The 27,687-nt window shown below is 34.6% G+C and overlaps 1 protein-coding gene across 12 annotated transcripts in view; it reads right to left on the bottom strand.

Annotated features, from left to right (window-relative positions):
- Positions 1–2,602: 2,602 nt before the first annotated feature.
- Positions 2,603–27,687, bottom strand: part of METTL25 (methyltransferase like 25) — a 124,257-nt gene continuing 99,172 nt past the window's right edge. For 3 of the 12 annotated variants that reach the window (XM_024256063.3, XM_054526281.2, XM_054526285.2), the window contains 4 exons: positions 24,624–24,717; positions 5,054–5,128; positions 4,417–4,488; positions 2,603–2,837 (listed from right to left, as the gene is read on the bottom strand). In XM_024256063.3, coding sequence (XP_024111831.2) covers positions 2,745–2,837; positions 4,417–4,488; positions 5,054–5,128; positions 24,624–24,717 — 334 coding nt within the window. In that variant the 3' untranslated portion in view covers positions 2,603–2,744. 12 annotated transcript variants of the gene reach the window in all.

Below are 27,687 nucleotides of genomic sequence, written 5' to 3'. Positions count from 1 at the left end.
TATATTTGTCCATTATATTTTCTTTGATATCTCTCAATAAAGGTTTATTGTTTTCTCCAAAAAAAAAAAAAAAAAAAAAAAAAAAAAGCTGCAGCCTGAAATACTGTTTCTTTGCTTTCTGTAGAAATGTTATCTCAGTGTGATAAATGCAGTTATCTCATGTTGATTTGATGCTTGCATCACACATTTAACTGATTAATAAAAATGGAAACCATTAATGGATACACATAATTTCTGACAACTGTTTAAAACATAGGGAAATTATAATCAAGTTGCCTTGCTAATGAAACTGTTATAATTAACTTCTTTTTTTTTTTTTTTTTTTGAGACAGAATTTCGCTCTTGTCGCCCAGGCTGGAGTGCAATGACGCGATCTCGGCTCACTGCAACCTTCGCCTCCTCGGTTCATGTGATTCTCCTGCCTCAGACTCCCGAATACCTGGGATTACAGGCATGTGCCAGCACGCCTGTATTTTTGTATTTTTAGTAGAGACAGGGTTTCACCGTGTTGGCTAGGCTGGTCTGGAACTCCTGACCTCAGGTGATCTGCCCGCCTTGGCCTCCCAAAGTGCTGGGATTAAAGGCATGAGCCACCGTGCCCGGCCTGTTGTAATTTACTTCTCTATAGTGAAAGGTGTTTTACACATATAAAGTATTTTTCTTTATTATAATGAGAAATAAATGTTATAAAAATATTTGGGTACCAGGAAAGGATTTTAAACTTTTACATAGAAAATTATAAAAGAAAAAAGTTGGCTGAAAAGGTTTTCTGCTCCTGAAATAGTTACTCTTATAGTCAACAATATGAGGAAATCACAGCATGCTGAAACAAGAAGGCTACATTTAGAAGAATGCAATGGACAAATTGAAACTGAGGGGGATTCTTGGCAGTCAGTATGAATATGACAAATGAACTCACAGTCTGGTTCTTTTCTTTCTTCCTGTTTTCTATCATTGCCATTGGCTGCTAAAACCATTTAGATGAAGGTTAATGGGAAAACTTTATATTGAATAAATAAAACAACTGAAGCTGCTGATCAATCTTAGTATCACTAAACATGGAACAGCCAAACAAGATGTGTCTCCTGATGTGATGCCATAGAAAGTACGTAACACTAACGATGAAGTATTTTTGCCAAAAGACAAAAATAAACAAACACATAATAATAACTTAACTCTCATAAATTTCCAGATCTAACAGCTTTTAGGAAATACTTGAGATGGGTGTATTAAATGGCTCTCTGAGGGTATAATCAGGTAAATCGAGAAATTTATCCTACAGAATCTATCTGTATTTTATGGGATAAATTACCTGGTTTCTTAAATAAATAAAAATAATATGAAATTTTAAAGCTGGAGGGGAAACCATCATATATTTAAAACAACCTAAGAGACACATCAAGCAAATGCAAATGTGTTAAATTTGTTTAGATTCTAAATTGAAGAAACTAATATAAAGACTTTTTCAGCCAATTGCAGATATGTGAATGGGGACAATTATAGATGTTATTTTGAAAAAACAAAACAAAACCCATAACTGTTAGAAATAACGAACTCCTGGAATTTGCTTTAAAATTCTCCAGCTAGGGTATGTGTGGGTGGGGTGTGCATGTTCATGTTTATGTGTGTATAGATGAAACAAAATTGGTAAAATGTTGATAATTATTCACTTTGTGATGAGTACATGGGGATTCCTTATACTCTACTCTCCACTTCTAGATATGTTTGAAATTTTGCAGGAAAAAAAAGCTTAAAAATGGCTTATTTTCTAAGCATTGTACTATCTGTACAAAGAACCTGATCACCTGAGGCTATAAACTCAATATTTATATTACAATACAAATAAATATAATTATTCTTCTTAATTGTGGATGAATGCCAACGTTTAAAAAAGCAGTTACTTTTTTTGCTTTGGAAAATTTTATAAAATCTCTCTAGTTGAGGATCAAGGAAGCTTTATCCCAGTTGTTCATCTCTTTGGTATGCATTAGAATCCTCAAGTTTTCTAATGAAAGGAACTTGTTTCACAATGGGCAGAGTGTTGGCCTCATTCCATTGACTCTTGGTTTACTCAGATTGGCTTTTTACAGAGCATAAAGTAATTACATTAAGTGCCAACCCATCACTTTATTTTAGTAAGATAAATTGCCTCAAGAATCCCTAAAGAGACTATCTTACTTATAAGATACAAGTTTCTTTAAAGGAATATCCCATGTAACTTAGATTAAAACCCAGTGTAAAATGTGCTTTAAATGAGGCACTTTTAAATTTCTGACCTGGTTCCTGGGTATTTCTTCCCTTTAAGTGCAGATTTTTTCCCTCCTGGTAAAACAGAAAAACCCTTCTAAAATGTGGAAGAAATTGCAAATGATCTTCCGCACCAGCTACCTTTACCTCTTATCTATGTTTAATTCAATACATCAAAATGTGATTTGTAGCAAATGTAAGGGGTCTAAAATATTGAACAGGAATTAAGACGTAGATTACAATGTTCTACTGATGTACTAACTCAGGAATGTAGGTCAACTGTTTTATATTATTATGACAGGTTCTTATTTTATTAATGTATGCTTTGACAATGGAAAAATGGATTATAACCTTCTGTTGTTAGCCATTATTTTATTATTTAAAATATATAACAGTCATTTAAAAATTTTTGTATAACAGGACATACATGTTTAGAAAAGCAATCTCAGCAACAGGTCTCATAGAGAAATACATCTAATAATTTGCTTCAATGGAAATCACTGCTGCTTCTTCAGAGCAATAACAGCATAACATCTGGGAGATTTCACGGGATCAAACAACTTCACAAGAGTAGACCATGCAATATCTTCCTGCAAATTGATAAGTGATTTAGATATACAACCATTTCTTGAAGAAAAATATTAGAGATGAGTTGGATTATATATTGTAATATAAAAAATACATAAAAACAAAGCTGCTTCACAGAAAATTCTTATTCTTTGTTAAACAAAATTAACATTCACAATTACACCTTCAAAAAAATTTATGCTGAGGAAACAAGGATGTACATAGAGAGTGAATTACAAGTTTATTCTTTGCTACGGTTGTGAAAGACTGGAAGTGGCCAATCACAAATGAGTATTAGTTAAATAAATTATTTTATGACGAAATGTTCACTTTCTATAGTACATTTAATATGGTGGGAAATTCTGAATAAAATAAAACAAATTAGATGTAAAACTGCATTTATAATTTTATTCTAATTTTAATTAAAGTACAAATAATGTGCACTATATATATAAGTTATAACCATATATATTTGAGAGATTCCTTAAACATACTAAAAATCTAATAGTTGAAGCTATTAAATAAAAGGTAGGATTATGACTACTCTTAATTTTCTTTATTATATATCCTGTATTTTAAATTTTCTAACATAAATGTGCATTACTTTATAAGATATTAATTGAAATATTAAAAACATGTCTATAATTTCTATCATTTCATTACAACCTATTAATCTTTGTGCACATTGTTTTGCTTACCTCTCGTACATAGGTCAATGGAGATTGTTTTGAAAAGGGATGTGAGAATCTAGTAAAATAGGTACCGATTTTATCACCCACTAACTTAGGAACCAAAGCTTTCCAGTGATTTGAAGTTAGCTGGCAGCTTAGGAAAGTACACCATTATTTACATATTTAAAAATTGCCTTTCTCCATAAAAATACAAATTAGAACAAAGCAAACATTTTTAAATATCCATTTGTTTCAATTAGCATTTGTTCCAATTAGCAAAATAAGAAAGTAAAGCTCCCCATATGACAAAATAAAATTGTTAAAGAGTTTATAGCGGAAACATTCGGTGAGTCCATGAATGGGTTTAATTTAAACAGTTCACCAAACTTTATTTTGACCATAGCTCATAACAGAATCTGCAGAAAATATTTTCCTTAAAGACAACCCAAAAGACAGTATTTTTGTCATTTAACATAGATAAGTAAGATTGTGAAAAAACAGAAGGAATCTTCCTTGATCAGAAAGAAGTTTCTATTCTGCAGAATCCATACGGCCAACACTCCAAAAGTGAATTAAAAGACAAATTCTTACAAAATGAAATGTATATACAATATCTTTTATGTCTGGCCTTTATAAATTTCAGCTATACAATATTTCATATATAGTGGTTTATGTTCACTGCCTATGTATAGTAATTACCATACAATTAAAAGAACGTAAGCTTTATTATAGCAGCTTTGCTGAAAACATCTGTTGTACATATGTTTATATGTTTAAAAAGGGATGGAATGAACATTTAAACTGTGAAAATATAATGAGAAAAATTTTCTTACTAGTTTTATGTGAAAGACTCTTATCCTAGATATAAGTGGCTCTATATTACTGTATTTAATAAGATATTTGTTGTGTATTTTAAAATAACATAATTTACCTGCTCTTTCAGGTAACAAAGTCGATCCAGAAGAATCAAAGTCTCTATACAGGGAGCCAGAACAACTTTCAACTAAAATAAAAAAAAATTAGATAGGTAGGTTGGTGGTACTTAAAAAAAAAAAGACTAGCTTATTTCCTTAAACTTATATTTAAGTAAATGTATCTACAGAAGTATATATAGTCTGAATCTCCAAAATCCGTGTACATTTTCAGAAAATGAATATTTCAGAGATCAAAAGGTTTTCTTTAATAATAGGAAAAGAATGTCCTTTAAGTGACTGTGAGGTAGACTCCAACAAGCAATCATATGTGATAGAAAGCTTTTAAAGGGGTACTAAGAATGAAATTCATTAAAAGGAATGCTTGTGAAATAACTGCATTGGGACCAATATGTGTTCAAAGGACTCTGAAACTTTTTGTGCATTTATAATACTTTTTAAAGAGAAATCTACCATGTGTTCTCTTTATTACATTACTGACACTTAATATAGTCCTGAAATAGGAAATGATCCAAAACAGTTTTTCTACAGTAAGAGAAAAACAACATAGATTGCTTAGCCCATAATAAAATTTAATAGGACCCTATTCAACTCTAGCAACATATCCAATTTAATATGCTTAACTCTGACATTTACCATATTAAAAGCTTCCAGCTCATTCATTCGAGGCTTATACTTCTCGTAGTAGTTCATTATAATTTTTTCTGGCAGCTTCAAGATAAAAAACAACAATAAATTTAACAATAGTTTAAAAATATTTTTCCTTGTCAAACATATCCTAAAGTAAAATAAACATGACGTCAATTTAATACAACCTTAGGTGTCTGAAGAACTCACTCTAAGGATATTCATGAAGCAAGTCAAGATAACTCTAAATTACTTAAAATTTTTACACTGATATAGGTTATGCAGCACATCATAAATAAAACCACCAGTAACATCCCATTAATATTGTTTAATTTCAACAACTAATAAGGAAATATTTACTTTCATTTGTTATTATGCTTTGGGCACACAGGAGGAGCTCAAACATTTTTTGACTAAAATTAAATTTTACAACACTGTATCTAAAACAAGACATCTTTGAGCAAAATTCAAAGGCAAGAGGAACACAATGGCATATATTCATACTTAAGGTAGTTTCTTCTAACATGCACTTCACAAATCCATCAGAGAGAATTACTTTTATTTCTTTTTCTTTTTTTTCTAAAACAAATACCTATAGTATGTTGAACTCTTGTATTTAGCAGGCCACTCTCTAGTTCAATTGTGCTTTTGCTCCTGCTAGATGAGCTTTGTTACTGAGTCAATTGTATTTATTTCTAAACTTGCTATGCCAGTTACATTATTGTCATAATATACAGGTTGAGTATCCCTAATCCAAAATCTGAAATGCTCCAAAATCTGAAACTTTTTGAGTGCCAACATGACATTCAAAGGAAATGCTCATTGGAGCATTTCAGATTTTGGATTTTTCAGATTAGGGATGCTCAAATGGTAAGTATATAAGGTAAATATTTCAAAAAAAATCTGAAATCTGAAATACTTCTGGTCCCAAGCATTTCAGATAAGGAATACTCAAACTATCATATAAATAAGTATTATACAACAAATGAAATATGAAAGCAACAGGAAAAATTGATTCTGTATTTTTTTTAAAAAAGCAGCCCTCCCCTGGACAGAAAGGCCTGATAAAGCAGAGTCACCAAAAGAAATTGCTGTCAACTAAATGTGGTCAGAACAAATGAAAGGCTGGATAAAATGAGTAAAAATCTGAAAAGACTTGTACTCAGATTTATCTGCAAATGTTTAAATAAATTTATTATTTTTTCAAAGTCCACTTTTTTTTTTCACTATAGCACTAAATTTCTTCTGAATTTAAAAAACTATAAAGGGTAGTGGAAAGTAAGGCTCTGTCTCATTCAATTTCTTGTGAAGCCTTCCAGAAAAACTCTCCCACTTCGTACAGAACCCATGCAGATTACACACTCCCCATCCTTTTTAAAAGTTTGCCATTTTTTTGAATCAAATGAGTCCCTGCTGGAGCAAACTTTTGTAGAAGAATATATTGGACTAAATCCAGGCCTGAACTTCAAGGCAGCAAAAACTCTCATCTCACAAAATTGTGTGTGTTGAATTACAGCCTTTAGTTCTCTCCTTTACCATCTGAAGATCAGCAGTTGTAAGATAACTCAGAACTCACAATCTTTCCTATCTTGCTCCCTGAAAACATATTTCTTCAATATGATTTCTTGAGTACTCCATTTTCTTTTTTTCTGTTGTGCTAAATTGGGAAGCACCATGCTGGTCACCAGTTGTGTTTGTTTCAAACTAGAGATTGTTGATTTTGTTCCTCAGGATATGACACTTTAGAGAACTATGTTCTGTTGATTTTGTCTGAGATCTGTAACCATGGGCACTTCCTCTTGGCATCTTTCTGCATCCCTCTTTTACCTTCATTGTACTTTGTAATATACATAGTTTAAGATTTCAAATTCCTTCTGATATTGTCAAAGAGAGTTTTGTTTCTCTTTCTCATTCTGTTTGTTGCTTTTGAGTGTATCCTGGAAAGAAAAGGTGAGAACACCTTTTTACTGTAAAATTAAAAAAAAAGTTTGTTGTTTTAAGAGATCTAAAACTGGATATTATAGACTATGCATTGTAAGTATGTTTGATGCAAAAAAGCCAAGGGAGAACTCCAAACAGTGAAACCATATGCAAACCTGTGTGTAAAAAAAACCAAAGCAAATCAAACTAAAAATGTCCTTGTTCTTACAAGCACATAAGAAGTATACAGCTGGCCTTCTCTAACTGCAGGTTCTGTACCTACAGACTTAATCATCTGCAGATCAGAAGTACCTGGAAAAAAAATAACAACGCAAAGGGACATTAGCAAGATGACTGACTACAGATGCCTGATGCCAGTTCCCCCATACAAGAAAGAGACAAGGCAATGAATATACAGATGAGATTTGATTGGAGTGTTGAACAGAGAGCACTGGAGTGCAGCAGGGAAGTGCAGATGCACCTGTGGTGATTAGAAGTCCAGGTGGGCAGCTTGGAGACACCTAGCCTCTGTAACTCCATCTTCTCTGATTGGATGAGATCTGCCCCAAAGCGGAAGAAACTTCCTGTTACAGAGAAAAAGTAAGCAGAAGAATGCTACCAGCCCCCATTGCTACCACAAACACTTACCATCCCTTCTACAAGAGAATGTCATAGTCCTCATAAGTGGTGAGCCCAGTTTGGAGAGCTTCCAGGAACACTCACAGCTGCATTGTCCCAGATTAGGAGAACAATGCGTGCACTCCCCACTCCCACCTAGCCTTGTATGCCAAGCTTCTACAGTGCAGAGCCATCTTAAGACCAGAGCAACATCAGGAGTGCACCCTGCTCTGAAAGTCAGTAACACTACCTCTATACCACTGAGGCTCTATCTTCATCCCACCAAGCCCATATGGGTGGCTGACTGCCACAACCTAAGCTGCACGGGGCCTGGGTCCAGGATTGGCTGTCACTCTGATCTTACACAGCAGAGAAACCAACTCACTTCCAGACACAAAAGCAGTCTGGCAATCTTGTCTAGTGTAAACCTACCCTTGAACTGGCAAAATTGCTGCGTGCCCTCTCCTGAGGGCGAGAGGCCATGAAGCCTCCAAACAACTGACATGCTCTGAGGCCAGGTGAAGTACACACCCACAACCAACGATGTACAAACAGCCCTGTGGTGCTGCACCCGCTGAGCTACCCAAAGGCCCAATGCACTCAATCAGGGTTTGAGAAAAACAGCCCTACAGGCTGCCCCTGGAGGGCGATCACCCAGGCTGACTGAGCAGCTGTGGGCCTATGACACAGGCCTGAGAAATAGCTCTGGGGACCATCCCCAGTATACAAGCCTCCAAGCCAGCCAAGTAGCTGTGTGCCTACATCCCAGGCTTGAGAAGCAACCCTCCCCTGGAGAGGGGACATGCCCTCTCTTCAGCTGAAGAGCCTTGCGCTCCTGTCCCAGGCCTTGAGAAACATCCCTGTGGGCAGCTCTTGGCAGCCACACCCCAGGCTGGCTGAGCAACTGTGTATATGTACTCTCAGCCAGAGTAACTCCCCATAACCCCAATGCCAGCTCCAAGCTGGCTGACCCATGATATGCAGGCATCCACCCCCAACCTGAGAAACAGCACAGTGAGGCCACCCCTAGCAAAGCTGCCCCACCACTGTCCACAAACTTTCTCAGCCTAGGCCACCGAGACACTCATGAATGCCACTAGCATGGACTGCATCTGAAGAATCTATGTGGACACTACACTACTGCATCCACCTAGGACCACAGCAAATGTACCCCACCCAACTAATATCCCAAAACTCATTCATATGAGTAAGCCTTTACTTATGAAACCTACTCCATAAAATTGGATGATGTGACTTTTCCACTGAGTGCATAGAAACCAATGTAGGGACACATCAAACATGAAAAAGCAAGGAAACATGATACCTCCGAAGGAACACAGTAATCCTCTAGTAGTGGAACCAAACTATAAGGAAAGACACAAAATGCCAGAGAAAATAATTCAAAAATAATAATCTTAAGAAAACTCAGTACAAATAGATAAGTCAATGAAATCCAGAATGAGAAATTAAAGAGATAGATATAAAAAAGAACCAAATTGAAATCCTACAGCTGAAGAATTCAAGGAATGAAATAAAAAATACAATTGAGAGCTTCAATAACAGAATAGACCAAGCAGAAGAATTTTTTTTCTAGACAGAGTCTCACTTTATCGCCCAGGCTGGAGTGCAGTGGCACGATCTCAGCTCACTGCAAGCTCTGCCTCCCAGGTTCAAGCCATTCTCCTGCCTCAGCCTCCCGAGTAGCTGGGACTACTGGTGCCCACTACCACGCTTGGCTAATTTTTTGTATTTTTAGTAGAGATGGGGTTTCACTGTGTTAGCCAGGATGGGCTCAATCTCCTGACCTCGTGATTTGCCCGCCTTGGCCTCCCAAAGTGCTGGGATTACAGGTGTGAGCCACTGCGCCCGGCCCAAGAATTTTTTTTCAAAATGAAAAAAACAAAAAAATGTTATTGATGAGTGCACATACAAATTAACCTAGACAACCACTAAGAGTTTCTCACACTTTCATGAACTCACAAAATTATTTCATCTTTATAGACATAAGTGAACAATTGGCTCTGCTACTTCTTAAAGATGTAAAAAACTTAAGTTTAAATATACAGTCTTAATTACACCAATGTCCCAATGTCCCAAGACAGACTGCAGGTAATGGAATCTCAACTGCGTCTCAAAGAACCAAAAACAAAAAACAAAACTCAATGCAATCTATAAGATTAATATATTTATAGGAAAAATTCATATTAAGTAAATTCTATCCCTTTCTCCATCTTATCTATTCTCTCTCTCAGTTATTGACAATTTTTTTACAGTGTAAGAGGGTAGGAAAATTTCTCATCAACTTTTTCAAAAATAAACTATTAAAAAGATACCCAAGAGACTTATGAATATAATACCATTGAAATTATTTACTGAGAACTAATGCTAGATCTGCTATTATTATGAAATCACTGAGAAAATACTTTGCATTTCTATAGTATTTTTAAATAAGTTCTCCAAACTGCTTCAGAATCTATAATGGTTTTCACAAGTAACATTTTATTGGAGTTACCATCATATGACATAGTTGGTATGGAAATGATTACATCTAATAGATGAAAAAGATTTAGACATAAAGAACAACGTGCCCTAATGTTACCGCTAAGAGTTAGGATTAGAACTCTCACCCTATTCTTAATCCTGTTTAGTACCCTAAGTCCCTATATATTCTCTTTCACGGAATGCTACTAGTCACTGTGCTCATGTGTTCAAACAAGTTTGGGCAATGCTGTGTTAAACAAAGCCAACCATATTCCCAGAGGCTTTACCATGCATAATAAATATCCAGAAAAGATATAGAGAATAGGGCAGGTGCCATAAACTGAAAGCCCTGTAGGCACCAGGCAGGTAACAAAAATGAGGAGGCAGGGCTAGAGAATGTGGCCCAGTCTAGTGGGGCCCTGACCACACAGGAATGCAGTCTAATCTAGCCAAGTCTTTTCAGAGAAACTACAAATCTGAGCTTTAATTTCAAATTCCCAGGTTTATGCATGTTGCATCAATTTAAGAAAACACTGTAGTATGAAAAAAATATTTAGGCCAGATCAGGCTGGTCTCATTTAGGAAATGTGAAATACCATGAGTCACAATTTTATTTTCCCATAGGACCTTCATTCAAAGGATGTATTAGTTTCTTAGACCTCTGCAGAACAGTGTTGAAAATGTTCGCTTTGAAAGCAAGCATCTTGTCCTCCTAGACCATTATGATGGGAGCACCTCTAAACCCCAAGCATGAATTATTCAGGGTTTACTCAAATTGAAATAGAAATTAATACCCAGCTTTAACTCTTCATGCAGAAATGTCTCTCTTCTGACAAAACTAGCCCTTGCAAATCTACATTTCTCAACAATTATACTGGTAACTGAAGGTATTTTTACAATAAGCCTCACAATTGAATTGTGAAAAATAACACCATAATTGATTAGATATGAAAAAGACCCTTCAACTTTCTGAAACAATTTTAAATACATAAGTGGTTTGAAGGCATTTACAAGTTTAGAATCTGGGTTGAAACTAGTGACAGTTCCCAACACTATAAGACTTGCAATGTGACTTTTCTAAGGCAGAAAGGCTTTTCTTTTTCCTATTCTTTCCTGTTTTCCCTTTCAGTTCTGCCCTGTAAAAATTAGTTGAGAGAGCCTGCTGGTTGTTTACCGTAGTGCCTAGTATTGTGGTACGAACATAGTAGAAACAGCATAAAAGTGTTTAATTACATGGCAAATGATTTTCTCCTCCTAGTTTCTACGTGGTCCATACTCACTTCTTTTGACTGGTAAAATAGCTACCCTGATCCAGGGATCAAGTATTGAATGCATCATATTTCCAGAGCCATGAGAAAACAAATATACCTGTTATAGTCAAATGAGACTAACTCCTATTTTATTTTCATGGATGAAATAAAAACCTGGGTTCATTGGGAACCCTTGGAGGAACCTAAGAAATGTAACATTTGGAGTCACAATATAGAAATAAGAAATAATCATGAATTTCTTTCAAATAAAGTCTCAAATCAGATTTGATTTTTAAGTCCTATTTCTTTCTTCTCAGCAGCTTTGGTGGCCAAGATAGAAGTTCATTTCCTACATTGTCAGTGATTATTCTCTTTGATGGAGACAAGATTTGTGGAGTCTAAAGAGAACATACAATTCTGAAGTGTTCATGTTGGAGAGGGAACTCTGCAATGATCAGAAGGATTGAATCAGTTTTAGCATAAAAAATGAGAACTATATTAACAATGAGGCTGACTACACAGAGTTTTGAGCTAGAGACTCACTCTACCCAATACCATTGACATGTTGAAATGCTAGATGAAACTGACATAGAAAAATAATCCTGGAGTTTAAAATATGTCTGACATGGTAATATCTGGTCACTGTCTTCTACAGTGATGGGCATAAAACCTCAAAGAGCACCACTTTAATCCATGACATAAAGATTAACCTCAATAATGTAGATATCATCTTCTGCTTGCACTTGTCTTTCACCTGCACTCTGCGAAGCTCCAATTAGAAGGTGATATGGTTTGGCTGTGTCCCCACCCAAATCTCATCTTGAATTGCAGTCCCCACAAAACCCACGTGTCCTGGGAGGGACCTGGTGGGAGGTAATTGAATCATGGGGGCAGTTTCCCCCATGCTATTTTCATGATAGTAAGTTCTCATGAGATCTGATGGTTTTATAAGGGGCTCCCCTCTTTGCTCAGCTCTCATTCTTCTCCTTCCTATTGGGGTGTGAAGAAGGATGTGTTTGTTTCCCCTTCTGCAATGGATCTTAAGTTTCCTGAAGACTCCCCAGCCCTGAGGAACTGTGAGTCAATTAAACCTCTTTCCTTTATAAATTACCCAGTCTCGGGCAGTTCTTTATAGCAGTGTGAGAACAGTCTAATACAGAAGGTCTCTCAACAGAACCATATGCAGTTGCAGCATCTTGCAGATGATGTAGAAATACTTTATGTTAATGTTGACATCCAAAAAAGTGAGAAACACCAGGCAGAAATACAGATTTCCATAGACATCCCCTTAGTGATGGTGGTGATCTGTGGATTTTGTGCTGGGGACATGAGTTTGATTGTTATGTCAAAGGCAATTTGAAGATTGTGTCATGGTGCCATTCCCATGTGTTGTGTAAGAGTACAATGGGGTTGGTGGGTTTTGTCCTTGTTTGTAATGTTGTAATGTTGTAATCTGGGTTTCTGTTGTTGTAATCTGGGTTTCTGCTGGCTGAGTTGGAGAAGGTGAAGTAACTACTGGTTCATGACTCTGCATGGGTGATGGCATTGGAGGAGTGGAGGTTAGAGACTCCAGATGACATGGGAATACTCGTGTTCCTGGCTGGTTTAATCTCCAATGACAGGGTGATTTTCACGTCACTGAACCATCCCCTGTGCACAACATAGCAACAATACAAGCCACTGTCAGTTTTGGTTGCACTTTCTATAGTTAAGAAGGCATTCTCTTTCAAAAGGTACGTAATTCCCCTTAACACATTTGCTTTTAAAAGGTGACATGGGATCTACTAATCCAGACAATTTCATCTGAGGATCCAAATATAGGGCACATCCTTCAGCCCCAGCACATAGATGACACCTTTCCATCATAGATGCAAGGTAGCATGACAGGCTAACCTACTGCTCTACTCACTTGTACCTAAAAAAACTACAGTATCTGCCACAAGTAGGATGAGGCTTAAGATGATCCCTTGAGGATGCATTATGGGGTGTGTTATTTAGGAAGTAGTTTTCCAGCTTCTTCTTCAGAGTGCCTCCTCATGCCTCCTTGTCCTTAGCTGACCCTTCCTCCAAAGGTCTTTGTAAATAAAGACAACTTTCTCCCAGAATTCCATTCTTTATCTCCTTGCTACATCTTTTCATAAGAATACTTAGAAGTATATTTGAAAATCAAATTTTTCTAGTTGGCCAATCTTTTTGGTAGATTTGACCAACTTACAAATTTAAACAGATTATAGGGAGATTATTAGTGGACTGGAACAGTATTTGTTTTCTGCTGGGTTATTTTAAAAAATTTAGCAAAGATCTAAATTTTAGTTCACACACTAGGCTAGAAAAATCATACAGACTTTGATAATGCTGGTGTAGGAAAGGACTTTGAGAAGAAAAAATTTCTGAACCAGAAGACAGGTCTTCTGAAATAATACAGACAGACAAAAACAAATGTATAAAAACGAAAGAAAAAAAAAAAGCCTATAGGCTTTCTGGGACACCCTTAAGACCACCAAGCAAATATTTGCATTATGGGTATTCCAGAAGGAAAAGAGAAGGAAAAAGGTATAGAAAACATACTTAATTAAATAATAGTTGAAATCTTCCCAAGTCTTGGAAGATAAATGAACATCCATGTCCCGGAAGCTCAAAGGCCCCAAATAGATTAAACCCAAACAGGTCCTCTCCAAGGCATATTAAAGTCAAACTACTGTAAGTCAAGAACAAATAAAGAATTCTAAAATCACCAAGAGAAAAGCATCAAGTCACATATAAGGGAATCTCAATTAGACTAATAGTGGATTTTTTCAGCAGAAAGCTTATAGGCCAGGAAAGAATGGCATGATATATTCAAAACATTGAAAGATAAAACAAAAAAACTGCCAGCCATGATCTTTCATGATACCCAGAAAAGCCATCTTTCAGAAATGAAGATGAAATAAAATATTTCACAGATCACAGATAAGTAAAAACTAAGAGAATTCATCGCCCTTAGACTGTCCTTTAAAAGTACTCAAATGAGTCTTACATCTGGAAGTGAAAAAATAACAATCACCATTACCAAAGCATGAAAACTATAAAACTCACTGGTAAGGGTGATACACAAAAGAGAAAGGAATCAAACTTTATCACTGAAGAAAACCACCCAATCACAAAAATAAATAAGAGGTAAGCAAGACAAAAAAAAGATATAAAAAACAACCAGAAAACAATTTTAAAAATGCCAGAAGTAAGTATTCACCTGTCAATAATTACCCTGAATGTAAATGGACTACATTCTCCACTTTAAACATATAAACTGGAAGAATGGATTTTTTGTTTTTTTAAAGACCCAACTATATGCTGCCTGTAGGAAACTTACCTCACCTGTAAACACACTCATAGGCTTAAAGTGATGGGATTATAAAAAGATATTCTGGCCAGATGTGGTAGCCTACACCTGTTATCTCAGCACTTTGGGAGCCAAGATCACGCCATGGCTCTCCAGACTTTGAGACTGTCTCAAAAAAAAAAAAAAAAAAAAGGTATTCTATGCTAACGGAAAAATTGAGCAGGATTAGATTGGGCAAAATAGAATTCAAGCCAATAGCTATAAAGAGAGAGCTATATAATAATAAAGGGAATACTTTAGCAAGAGAATATAACAATTTTATATACAGATGCACCTTATACTGGTGTACCTAGATATATAATGCAAATATTATTAGATCTAAAGAGACAGATGGACCCCAATACAGTAATAGTTGGGGACTTCACCTCACTCTCAGCATTGGACAGATCATCTAGACAGATAATCAACAAAAAAACCCCATTAGATTTAAACTGCAATTAGATCAAACTAACAGAACAGACATTTATAAAACATTTCACCCAGCAGCTGCAGAATACCCATTCTTTTCATCAGTACATGGAATACTCACCAGGATTAACCATATATTGGGACACAAAAAAGTCTCAAAAATTAAAAAAAAATCAAAATCATACCAAGTATCTTATTTGACCATAATGGAATACAACTAAACATCAATAACAAGAGGAAAATTCAAACCTATACATGGAAATTTAAAAACATGCTCCTGAATGACCAATGGGTGAAAAAAAGAAAAAACAAACTAAGAATGAAGTTAAAAAATTCCTTGAAACAATGGAAAACAGAAACATAACATACCAAAACCTATTGAACGCATCAAAAGTAGTATTAAGGGGTAAGTTTATAGCAATAAATAACTACATCAAAAATCTAGAAAGATTTCAAATAAAGAACCTAATCATACATCTCAAGTAATTAGAAAGGCAAGAACAAGCCAAATCCAAAATTAGTAGAAGGAAAAAAATTAAGATCAGAACAGAAATAAATGCAATTGAGAATTAAAAAGAGAACAAAACAAAAAATTGTTTTTTTGAAAAGATAAACAAAATCTACAATTAGTGAAACAAACTAAAAAAAAAAAAAAAACAAGCAAGAAGAACCAAATAAAGGAGATCCAAAACAAAAATACAGACACCACAACAAATACCACAGAATATAAAGACTCATTAGAAACTACTATGAACAGCTATACACCAAAAAATTAGAAAATGCAGTGCAAATAGACAAGTTCCTAGACACACACAACCTACCAGGATTGAACCGGGAAGAAATAGAAAACCTGAATAGACCAATAACAAGTAACAAGTTTGAATTAGTGATTAAAAGTCTTCCAACAAAGAAAGTTCCAGGACCGATAGCTTCACAGATGAATTCTACTAAAAGTTTAAAAAAGAATGAATACCAATTCATATGAAACTATTGCAAAAAATTAAAGTGTAGGGAATTCTTACTAACTCATTATACGAGGCCGGCATAATGCTGATACCAAAAGCAGATAAGGACACAACAACAAAAACATAAAACTACAGGCCAATACTTCTGACAAACGTTAAACACAAAAATTATCAACAAAATACTAGCAAACTGAATCCAACAGAATATCAAAGATAACACACTATGATCAAGTGAGATATATCTCAGGAATGCATGGCTGGTTCAACATACACAAAGCAATAAATGTGACATCACATCAACAGAATGAAGGACAAAAACTGTAATATTATCTAAATAGATGTAGAAAAAGCATTTGATAAAATTCAACATCCCTTCATGATAAAAGCTTTCAACAACCTAGACATGGAAGAAACATACCTCAACATAATAAAGGCCATATATGACAATTCCATAGCTAACATCATACTGAAAGGGGGAAAACTGAAAGCTTTTCCTCTAAGAACTTTAAAAAGGCAAAGATGCCCAGTCTTACCACTCTCATGCAACACAGTACCGGAAGTTCTAATCAGAGCAATTAGGCAAGAGAAAGAAATAAAGGATATCCAAATTGGAAAGGAGAAAGTAAAATTCTCCCTGCTTCCAGATGACATGATCTTATATATAGAAAAACCTAAAGATTCTACCAAAAAAAGTCTTAGAACTAATAAACAAATTTAGTAAAACTGCAGAACATAAAATCAACATACAAAAATTATTGCATTTCTATACAAAATGAACTAGATTAAAAAATCAAGAAGTCAATTCCATTTACAATAGCTATAAAGGAAATAAAATATATATGAATAAATTTAACCAAGGAGGTAAAAGACCTCTACAAGGAAAACTACAAAACACTGAAGAAAGTGGATAGAAACAAATGGAGAAACATCCCATGCTCATGGATCCAAAGCATTAATAATATTAAAATGACCATACTACCCAAAGCAATGTACAGGTTCAATGCAATCCCTATCGAAATACCAATGACATTTTACGGAATTAGAAAAAAAAGTCTTAAAATTTGTATGGAGTTACAAAAGATCCAGAATAGCCAAAGCAATCTTGAACCAAAAGAACAAAGCTGGAAGCATCACACTACTAAACTTCAAAATATTCTACAAAGCTGTAGTAACCAAAACAACATGATACTGGCATAAAAACAGAAACACAGACAAATGCAATAGAACAGAGAACCCAGAAATAAATCCACGTGTCTGCAGTCAACTAATTTTTGATAAAGATGTCAAGAATATGCATTGGGGAAAGAATAATCACTTCCATAAATGTTGCTGGGAAAACTGAATATCCATATGCTGAGGAATTAAACTAGACACCTCACCTCTCATCCTATACAAAAACCAACTCAAAATGGATCCAAGACCTAAATATAAGACCCAAAACAACAAAACTACTAGGAGAAAACATAGGGGAAATGCTTCAGGATATTGCTCTGGGAAAATATTTTTGAGTAAGACCTCAAAAGCACAGGCAACTAAAGCAAAAATAAGTAAAGAGGATTATATCAAACTAAAAAAGCTTCCGCAGAGCAAACAAAACAATCATCAGAGTGAACAAGACAATCTACAGACTAGGAGAAAATATTTGCAAACTCTTCATCCAACTGGGAATTAATATCCAGAATATACAAGGAACTCAAATATCTCAACAGCAAAACAAGAACAACAACAACAACAAACCCAAACATCCAAGGAAAAAATAGGCAAATAATCTGCACTGATATTTCTCAAAAGAAGACATACAAATGGCCAAAAAATATAGAAAAAAAATGCTCAACATCACTAATCATCAGAGAAATGCAAATCAGAACCACAATGAGGTATCATCTCACCCAGTTAGAATGCCTATTATGAAAAAAGATAAAAAATAACAAATGTTGGCAAGGATGCAGAGAAAAAGGAATTCCTATAGTCTCTTGGTGAGAATATAAACTAGCATAGCCACTATGGAGAAGAGGATAGAGGTTCCGGAAAGAACTATAAATGGAACTATCATATGATCCAGCAATTCCACTACTTGGCATTTACTCAAAGGAAAAGAAATCAATATATCAAAGAGCCATCTGCATCCCTATGTTTACTTCAGCACTATCTATAATAGCCAAGATATTGAATCAACCTAGGTGTCCATGAACAGATTAACAGGGACAAAGAAAATGTGGTATGTATAAACAATGAAATATGATTTGGCCATAAATAATAATGAAATCCTTCATTCCTGGCAACATGTGTGGAACTGTAGATCATTAGGTTAAGTGAAATAAGCCAGGATCAGAACGTTAAAAACATAGTATATTCTCACTCAGATGCAGAAGCTGGAAAAAAAAAGTTAATCTCGTAGAAGTAAAATGTAGTACAGAGGATCCCAGAGGCTTGGAAGGGTAGGGGGAAGTGCATTATAGAGAGTGATTTGTTAAAGAATATAAAATTATGGCTAGATAAGAGGATTAAGTTCTAGTGGTCTATAGCATTGTAGGATGACTATAGTTAACAATAATATACTATATAGTTTCAAATAGCTAGAAGGAGGATCCTGAATGTCCCCAACACAAAGGAATGATAAATGTTTGAGATGATGGATATGCTAATAACCCTGGTCTAATCACTATATATAATATATATTGCAACATCACTATGTATATCATAAATATGTACAATTATTATGTGTCCATTTAAAAAATAAAAAAGAAAATAAAAAAATACAGTAAAACAACTACTTACATAGCATTTACACTGTATTAGGTATTATATGTAGTCTAGAGATTATCTAAAATATACAGGAGGATATGGGATATGCATAGGTTCTATACAAATACTATGACACTAGAGGCTGGAGCATCCATGGATTTGGATATCCATGGGAGTCCTAGAACCAACCCCTGAGGATAGCAAGGAACGACTGTATTCATGTGTTTCTCAGTGAAAAATTCAGTGCTTGAAGACTGATTTCATGCTTTAATAAACTTTTTAAATTAAATGCTTAAAAATCAGTCTCATTAGATCACAGAGATTATAAGAAAATTTTAAAATGAAGAGAGTATCTCATTTAAGCTGTATATATACACCTTAAAGATAGATGTCAGAAATATATTCATGGTCTCATGTTACAGACATGTATATTTATGTATATACATTATGATAAGTGAAATAAGCCAGCATCAGAACGTTAAACATGGTATGTTCTCACATATGCAGAAGCTGGAAAAAACATTAATCTCATAGAAATAAAATATAGTACAGAGGATTCCAGAGGCTTGGAAGGGTAGGGTGAAGTGGGGAATAGGGAAATGTTTGTTAAAGAACACAAAATTATAGCTAGATAAGAGAATTAAGTTCTAGCAGTCTATAGCACTGTATATTCATGGTCTTGTATCATAGACATCATTACTGAGTGTTAAAGCCAGTGAGAGCCTCTTCAACTTCCTAAAGATAAAAGGAAGGCATTGGAATGGAAGCATTGCCTGGTATAGATCATCCTTAGGCAAGAACAGACATGCAAACTTATAAATTGAGAGTGCACACTGAATGGCAGCTGAAAGTACTGGTTATGAATGCCATTGCTCCATACTGCTCAACTCCTAGTCTCTAGAAAAAGGAACTAGCATGAATTAAGCTGTGCAGTAAGGCCCTAGTAGGGCCTACTTAGTGGGCTCTGAGTCACCTACAGGAAGATATCCAGTCCTAAAGAGAAACTAGAGTAGGAGACAATATATAAGAAATCATGCTCAGGTGCTTGTAGTTTGTTGACAGTGATTTTAACTCTAATATATTCTATGCGTTAGACCGCATACATCTTAGTACCCAAAATGTTTCATACATTTGATCAGTTTCGTCCCATCAGCCAGACTTTCATGGGTTAAAGTCCTGGATACAAGCAAATCTTTAGCTCTTTAGTAAGATTCATCATTCCTTGATTTTTTTTCTGCCTTTATTTCAAACTTTAATTCCTTAATCTGTTTTAGAATTACATTTATTTTGTCTGTTGACAAGCATGAATTTTCTCTTTATTTTTTTCTCGTAGGTTTATTTGCCTGATGATTGCTAGTTTTGGAAAAATGTCAAACAAGCATTCTTGTACTCAATGTCTGTTAATAAGTTATATAAGTATGACAAACAGAAGCATGAGTTCTAGAGTTAGACAGCCTGGATTAGAATCCTTCCTCCCCTGTTTCCTAGATTTTGGGCTAAAGAAATCCACTTAACTTACGTCTCAATTTCTTCATCTATAAAACAATAAGAATATCACTTATTTCATAAGGCCATCCTTAGTATTCAATGAGATAATATAAACAAAGCTTTTAGCACAGTGCCTGGCACAAAACAAAGGTTTGGTAAACGTTAATTATCTCATGTTGTTTCTAAAAAATAAATATATTTTATGACAGTTTTGTATTACAGAAATTTTGAAAATAGGACAGAGAATTTCCATATACTGTATACTCTTTTCTTCTACTGTTAACATTTTACAATATGGTATATTTGTTATAATTAGTGAACCAGTATTGATACATTATTAACTAAAGTCCACATTATATTCAAATTTCTTTAGTTTTTATTTAATGTCCTTTTCCAGTCTAGAATCCCATCCAGGGAACCCACACTGCAATTAGTCCTCTTGGCTTTGACAGTTTCTCAAACTTGTCTTGATTTGCAGACCTTGACAATTTTGAGAAGTACTGGTCAGGTATTTTGTAGAATGTTTCTCCACTGGGATTTGTCAGATATTTTTCTCATAGTGTGGGGATAGGCTTTTGAAAGAACTATCATAGGAATAAAGTACCATATTCCTCACCTTATAACAAGAGTACATACTAGCAACATGAATTATCACTCTTCATGTTGAGCTTGATTACTTGGCTGAGATTCTGTTTGTCAGGTCCTTCACTGGAAAGTTCCTCTTTTTCCGCTGTTCACATACTATGCTCTTTGGAAAAAAGTCACTATGCTCAGGCCATACTTAAAGAATGGGGAGTTCTGCTCTATCTCCTTGAGGAGGAAATATCTATATAAATTATTTGGAACTCTTTTTCCATAAGACATTTGTCTCTTCTCCTCCATGTATTTATTTATTCAATTTGTTTTTTACAGTAAATCTATATAAGGGGGTCTAGATAAGCAAAGGTGGACCATATACTGTAACTTTTAGAGTGTGGGTTGGATGAGTGGATTACAGACACAGTTGTTCAGAGACCCTCCCCACATCATATGTGATAGAAGATGGGTTAGCAACTGAGGTAGTTCTCACCACTTGATGGTGGGACTGAAGGTTCTTGGTTAGGACATAATTGGCTTAAGAACTAAAATAAGTGGATGTGAAGGTGAAGCCATCAGCAGATCCTGTCAAAAAAGTCAAGGAAGACAAAGCCATTGGCAAGGAGGCTGAAGTGTTCCTGATATTCTCAGGTTGATAGAGGAAGTTATCCAAAGATTAGTATCACTGTGATCTTCTGGAATAAATAGAGCAAAGGTGACTCAGTATGTTTATTACTTTTAGGTATGATTTCATTTTGCATGTAACTGATCTTCCTAAGCTTGAAACATATGGGCTTTTTGCTTTTTAGTTTTCAAGTTTTCTATTGATAGGTCCTCAAGTTCAGAGATTCTTTCCTCATCTGTGTTCAGCCTAATAATAAGCCCATCAAAAACATTCTTCATTTCTATACTAGTATTTTTGTTTTTTTTTTCTTTTCTTGGAGACAGAGTCTTGCTCTGTCATCCAGGCTGAAGTGCAATGGCATAAGCACAGCTCACTGCAGCCTCAAACTCCTGGGCTCAAGCAATCCACCTGCCTCAGCTGCCCAAGTAGCTGGGACTAGAGGCGCATATCACCACACTAGCTAATTTCTGAAGTTTTTGCTGAGATGGAATCTTACCATGTTGCTAAGGCTAGTCTCAAACTCCTGGGCTCAAATAATTCTCCTGTCTTGGCTGTCCAAAGTGTTGGGATTACAGGTGTGAGCCACCATGGCTGGCTACTGTGACAGTATTTTTGATCTTTAGTATTTCCTTTTAGTTATTTTTAAAAATTTCAATCTCTTTCCTTACATTTTCAGTTTGTTCTTGCAGGCTATCTACCTTGTCCATTAGAACTTTTAGTATATTACTCATTATTGTTTTAAATTCCTGGTCTGATAATTCTAAAATTTTTGCCATATCTGAATTTGGTTCTGATGCTTGCTCTGTCTCTTCAATCTGTGTTTTTTGCCTCCTAATACGCTTTGTAATTCTCTTGATAGCCAGATATAGCATACTGGGTAAAAGTAACTGCTGTAAGTAAGCCCTTAGTGATATGATGGCAAGGTGTGAGGGGAGGGGAAATGATTTTCAATGGTTTGTAGTCCTATAATTATGTCTCAGTCTTTTAGTGAGCCTGTGTCTCTGTACTACAAACTTTATCAGTGCTTCTCTGTATTTTTACCCTTTCTTGGGTGGTACAGGATGGCTAGAGTAGGCTGGAGTTGGATATTTTCTTTCTCCCCCATGGAAAGTTAGATTTGGCTGGACCTAGTTATTTTCCTTCCCTCAGGTGAGTTAGGCTCTGATAAAACACTAGCAGGTTAAGTTCTGATTATATAGTTTCTTCTGAGAAACTATTCATAAGAAAGTATTCAGAAGAGTAGGATGCTCTGGCATACTTCAAAAATGTTTATTTTTTTCCTCCCCTTGTTGGAAGCAGGAGGGGATTTTTTTCTCCACTATTCTCTAAAACCAGGTTGAGCTCATTAAGGTAAAACTCACAAAGGTGTGGGTGGTCTCCTATGCGTGGTTCTCTCTGTATTTTTTAATTCCCAAAGTTGTCCACACTGAGCCTCCAACAATTTGTCAATTACAGTTCAGGTTTTCCTACCCTGGCACAGGTTTCTGTGGCGATTTCTGCTCCTGTAAGTTGTAAATCTCTGTATTTGCCTGTCTTTCCAGTTTGGGAGGTAGCAGTTTGCCCTGTGACCTCACTTCTCATAAGATCTGTGGATTTTTCTGTTGTTTTTAGCTTTTACTTGCTAAGTCTGAGTGGCAGTTTCCAAGTTTTTATATGCTGGACTGGAAGCTATCCACTGTAAATGTTTTTGTGCAAAGTAAGTAAGGTAATGTTTGTGATGTCCATAGCATAATATCTATCACAGAGTAAGTATTTAGTAAATATTAACTATTATTAGTATCTTATTAGTTATATACTAATAAATATATTAAGAAACATTTGCTGTGGTTATTATTAAAGACAAACTGGGAAAACAAAGCCAGAAGGAATGATAATAAATTTTTAAATTTATTAAGTTTAAGTAAAACTGTAGCTCTTAATTTGTGACAATAATGCTTAGGTTTGTGTTCTTGATATTAAATGCAAGACATGAAATGAGATATGCACTAAAGGTTTGCACTAGGTAAGACTAATTGGAAGGAAGATCAGTCAGATGAATGAAAAACTTTTTTTTAAATAACCTACAAAATAACCTAGAAATAAATTAATTAGTGTAACCTTATCTATTCTCCTTCATTTATGCAAAAACTAGGAGAGTCTTCATTTTAGTGACTAAATAAAAATATTTATAAGCATCATGTTGACTGTGATGTTACTCGTAGTACATATAAAGGGATTACAATAATTAAAAGGAGTATTATATAGTTAGCATTTACCATGCACACTGTATTAAGAGCTTTATGTATATTACCTAATTTAATCCTCCTAAATCCTATGGCTTTCTTATAGCTATTTTAAAGGGGAGGAAACTGACTAGTCCCAGTTCAATTGCTTTAAGTAATAAAGCAACTAGGGACTAAATGAATAATTTATATAACAAATAATAATACCCTTTAGCTTTGATATAACATTATTATGTCCTTGTAACATTTTCAAGAAATCTATTTCATTCCTTTGACCACCTACTCTATTCTTCATTTCAATTTATAATCAATTCAAAATGCCGGAGTAATCCAAGTTCATTTAATATTTTAGTTAATAGCTCGTCTGAATAATGTTGAAAGCTGTTTTTTTTTTTTTTTCCTCAGTGGTAGAATATTTATTACTATCAGTCAACAAGTTTACCTTTCTGCTTTCAGTAATATGTTATCAATTACTAACTTGGGCCTCCTATATTACAACTTTTCAAGATCCTCCTATTTGAAGGCTTTTGAATTTAAGATTTTTAATTTTAATTAGTTATATAAGCTGTAAATAGATGCATTTCAAAATTAAAACCATTCTCTCTTGCTTTACTTCTATTTCTCACTTGTACTGTTGTCCTGCTTTTTAACTGTATTTTGATTCGTAAATTGGCACATTTTTAACTCAAACTAAAAGAGGGAAACTCTCTGGAGATACATGACAGTAAACTTTCAACAATGACAAGAAGGATAAACTGGAAAAAAGATGATGGAGGTCTTGTTTCAATATAATTTGGACCTTTTCACAAACGAGAGAAAATTAGAAGAGAAACTATTTTGTATTCTCTCAATTCATTACAAAACAGAAGTTCTTCTGTCTTTTCTGAAAATAATATACTGACCTTGGACTCATCTAATCCAAGCTTCTTTAGAGACCGTCTGACATAATCCAGAAAAGAAGAACATTTGGAATAAATTTTACCAACATGCCGATCACTGTAAAACAAAATTGAATAAATTTTTAGTTTTTCCAATGTAAATTTTAGGTGGTTTTAAATTCAATCATGAAATATTTTTAAATATTTTCTGTGGATATAGTACAAGATCCAAATGTGATCAAAATATAGTAATACTTTTGAGGACATTTTAAAGTTACATGTTATGATGTATTCAGGATCTGCTTCTGACAATTCTTATAACATATAGCAGTGAAGGCTGTGGGAAAGAAGTTTTAAACAGATTATTAAAAAGCCTCATTTTTAAAAGGAGCTATTGGTCTTTCAAAAGTTTCCATTGTGCTATGAAACACATTTGAGATTTACTGGCTCAATATTACAATGCACATCTCATGACAACACCTGTTAGTAGAGGCAATAATTCAACAGCTATGCAAAGAGAACTTCTCCAATTCCAGCCATTGATCAAGCCCCATATAATAAGATGGATCTGACTTGATCTCATTTATGCCCTGCAAATGCTTATTAATCATGTACACAAAGTAGTCTGGGATGATTTTGAATTTAAACAATACAATGCTAGAGTACCACATCTCATAAATTTGGTTACAATTTAGGTGTAATGTAAAAATCAAGAGGATAAAAAAATTAACTACGAATGATCAAAAACAAGGAATAAAGCCTCATTTACTCTTGGCAATATAAATATTAACACCTCTGATTAATTAGACATAATGTTCTATCAATTCTTCCTTTAAAATATATTCAAAACATATTTCTTCAGCTCAATTTCAAGACGGCATCTCAATTCCACTTTTTATTACATCATGTCCTGATTATTCCAACTATTTCCTAATTAAGACCTCTAAAACTGAAGTCTCTCTTCTTCACTTCTTCCTACATGTTATTTTCTAAGAGCCTTTTTATTTTGTCACTTTTCTGCTCCAAAAGCTTTCAATACCTCTCCCATTTATTGGGATAAATTTGAAACTCCTTAAACAATCAGGGCCCACTATAATCACATTTCTCAACCGCATATCCCATTACATTCCAGTATTTAGTTTTTTCTCCTTAGATCAGTCTACTAATTGTTTCAGACTGTCTTCCACATTTCTGCCTTGGTACATTTGCTCATGCAGTTTCCTCTTAATGGATTACACAGTTCCCCACTCTCTTCTACAACTAGTTGAACTGAAGTCTTCCTTTATGATAAAGTGTAAATGTACATGTTCTTTTTGGTAACATGACTAATAATAATCTTTTCTAATTTTGAATTTCTATAGCCCCTATGGTTCTTTCATTCATTTGTTATTTATCACTGCCTTGATTTAATAGTCACTTGAATAGGTATAGGTTCCAGAAGGCAGAAAATATATTTTTGTAGGTTTCTGTATCATTCTCAGATCCTACATATACAGGATCCTACACATACACATAATTCTCAGATTCTATACATCTTAGGTGTAACAGATACCATATAATAGATATATATCTTATGTATCACAAAATAATTGATTTCACTGTGTAGCCAGGAAAATATGCCATTTAATATTAACTTCCTGCTGCTCAGCTTAAAAAAGCTGTTAAGTTTTGATTTTTTTTTTTAAATCCAAAAGGACAAGCACTTAAGTCTTTCCCATAAGCCAGTTATTCTGGCTTCAATTTTATACCATTCTTCACTGTCTTATGGAGTAGCTCTTGAGAAAAATCATTGAATAGTACATAAGAGGGTGGCTTCCAGTCAGACTGGCTCTATCATCTATGAGTTTCTTGTTCATTAAAATGGGATATCAATAGCATTTACTTCATAGAGTCACTATGAGGATTAAATTTCATAACACATATAAGGTGCTCAGAACTGAGCCATGATGTAAGCTGTTGTTGTTACTTTCATTAATATTGCTTTTACAATTACTGGTATTATAGTCTGGATTTTGCTTTTATTATACCGTTAAAAGACCCTGAGTAAAATGTTCCCAAATAAGTATTAAACATTATAAGTGTAAGAGAGAATATAGTGTAAGTATAGATGGTATTGATTTGTTTCCTGGGTGTTGTCCTTCAGACTACTTGAAAATAAGAGACACATTTTCAATTTTGATTTGGCCTTGTTTTAGTTTTCCCTTTCAAAATACAATACTTTTTACTGTAGCAAAGTATCACAGTATGGTTATTATAAGATTGCTTTTAGTGTGTTAAGCAGTAATTTACTACATAAGACTTTTTCTTTAAGTCCTTTGTTAATCTGTATTATTTCAGACCTGTTTTTAGCAATAACAGGAAAAAAAATCACTCAACTAGAACTAGAAAGTTGATGATGTGATCATGTTACTTCATCTCTTTATGACACTGCCTCCTCAACAACACTGGCATTCTCTTAGTTTCTTGAACACACCATGCTTTTAGCTACAAACACTATTCCTGGAACACTATACTCTCAATCCCTTTGCTTTGGAAACACCAAACTCCTCCTTTCAGATCCCGTCTCAAATATTGCTTCCTTAGTTAAGCCTTTTCTGGCCCTCCAGAAGTTGGGCTCCTAACACAGCGAACTTTTCCTTCACATACTCTCTCTTCTTTGTTTCTCTGATCATCTCCCCCTTGATATTTTAAGCCAGTGAATTCTCCAAAGTGGGTGAACACACATCCAAAGGGAAAGAGAATATTAGATTTTTTTATTTCTATTTTGTCTCTTTTAAATTTCAATTTCTGAGTTTACTGTAAAATCTATATAATATGCTAGTGGAGAGACATGTATACCACTTATGAATAAATATTCATTTACGCATACATGCTCAGAAATGTTTCTTGACAGAGGTGTGAAGCGTAAAAATATGTTTGAGACTACTACTTTAATCAGCTGGAACACAGCTGTCTTGCTCGTAACAATATCCCCAGAACCTAGCATAGTACCTCACACAGCAGGATCTCCATAAATGAATTAAATAAATAATCTCTCAGCTAGCAGAAACAAATACATCTAGATACACAATAAGAGAAAAATGCATTA

Source organism: Pongo abelii, chromosome 10 (assembly GCF_028885655.2).
Source record: "Pongo abelii isolate AG06213 chromosome 10, NHGRI_mPonAbe1-v2.0_pri, whole genome shotgun sequence".
Taxonomy (NCBI): Eukaryota; Metazoa; Chordata; class Mammalia; order Primates; family Hominidae; genus Pongo; species Pongo abelii.
Note: the sequence above shows the minus strand (reverse complement) of the source record. Positions and strands in the feature narration are given on the sequence as shown.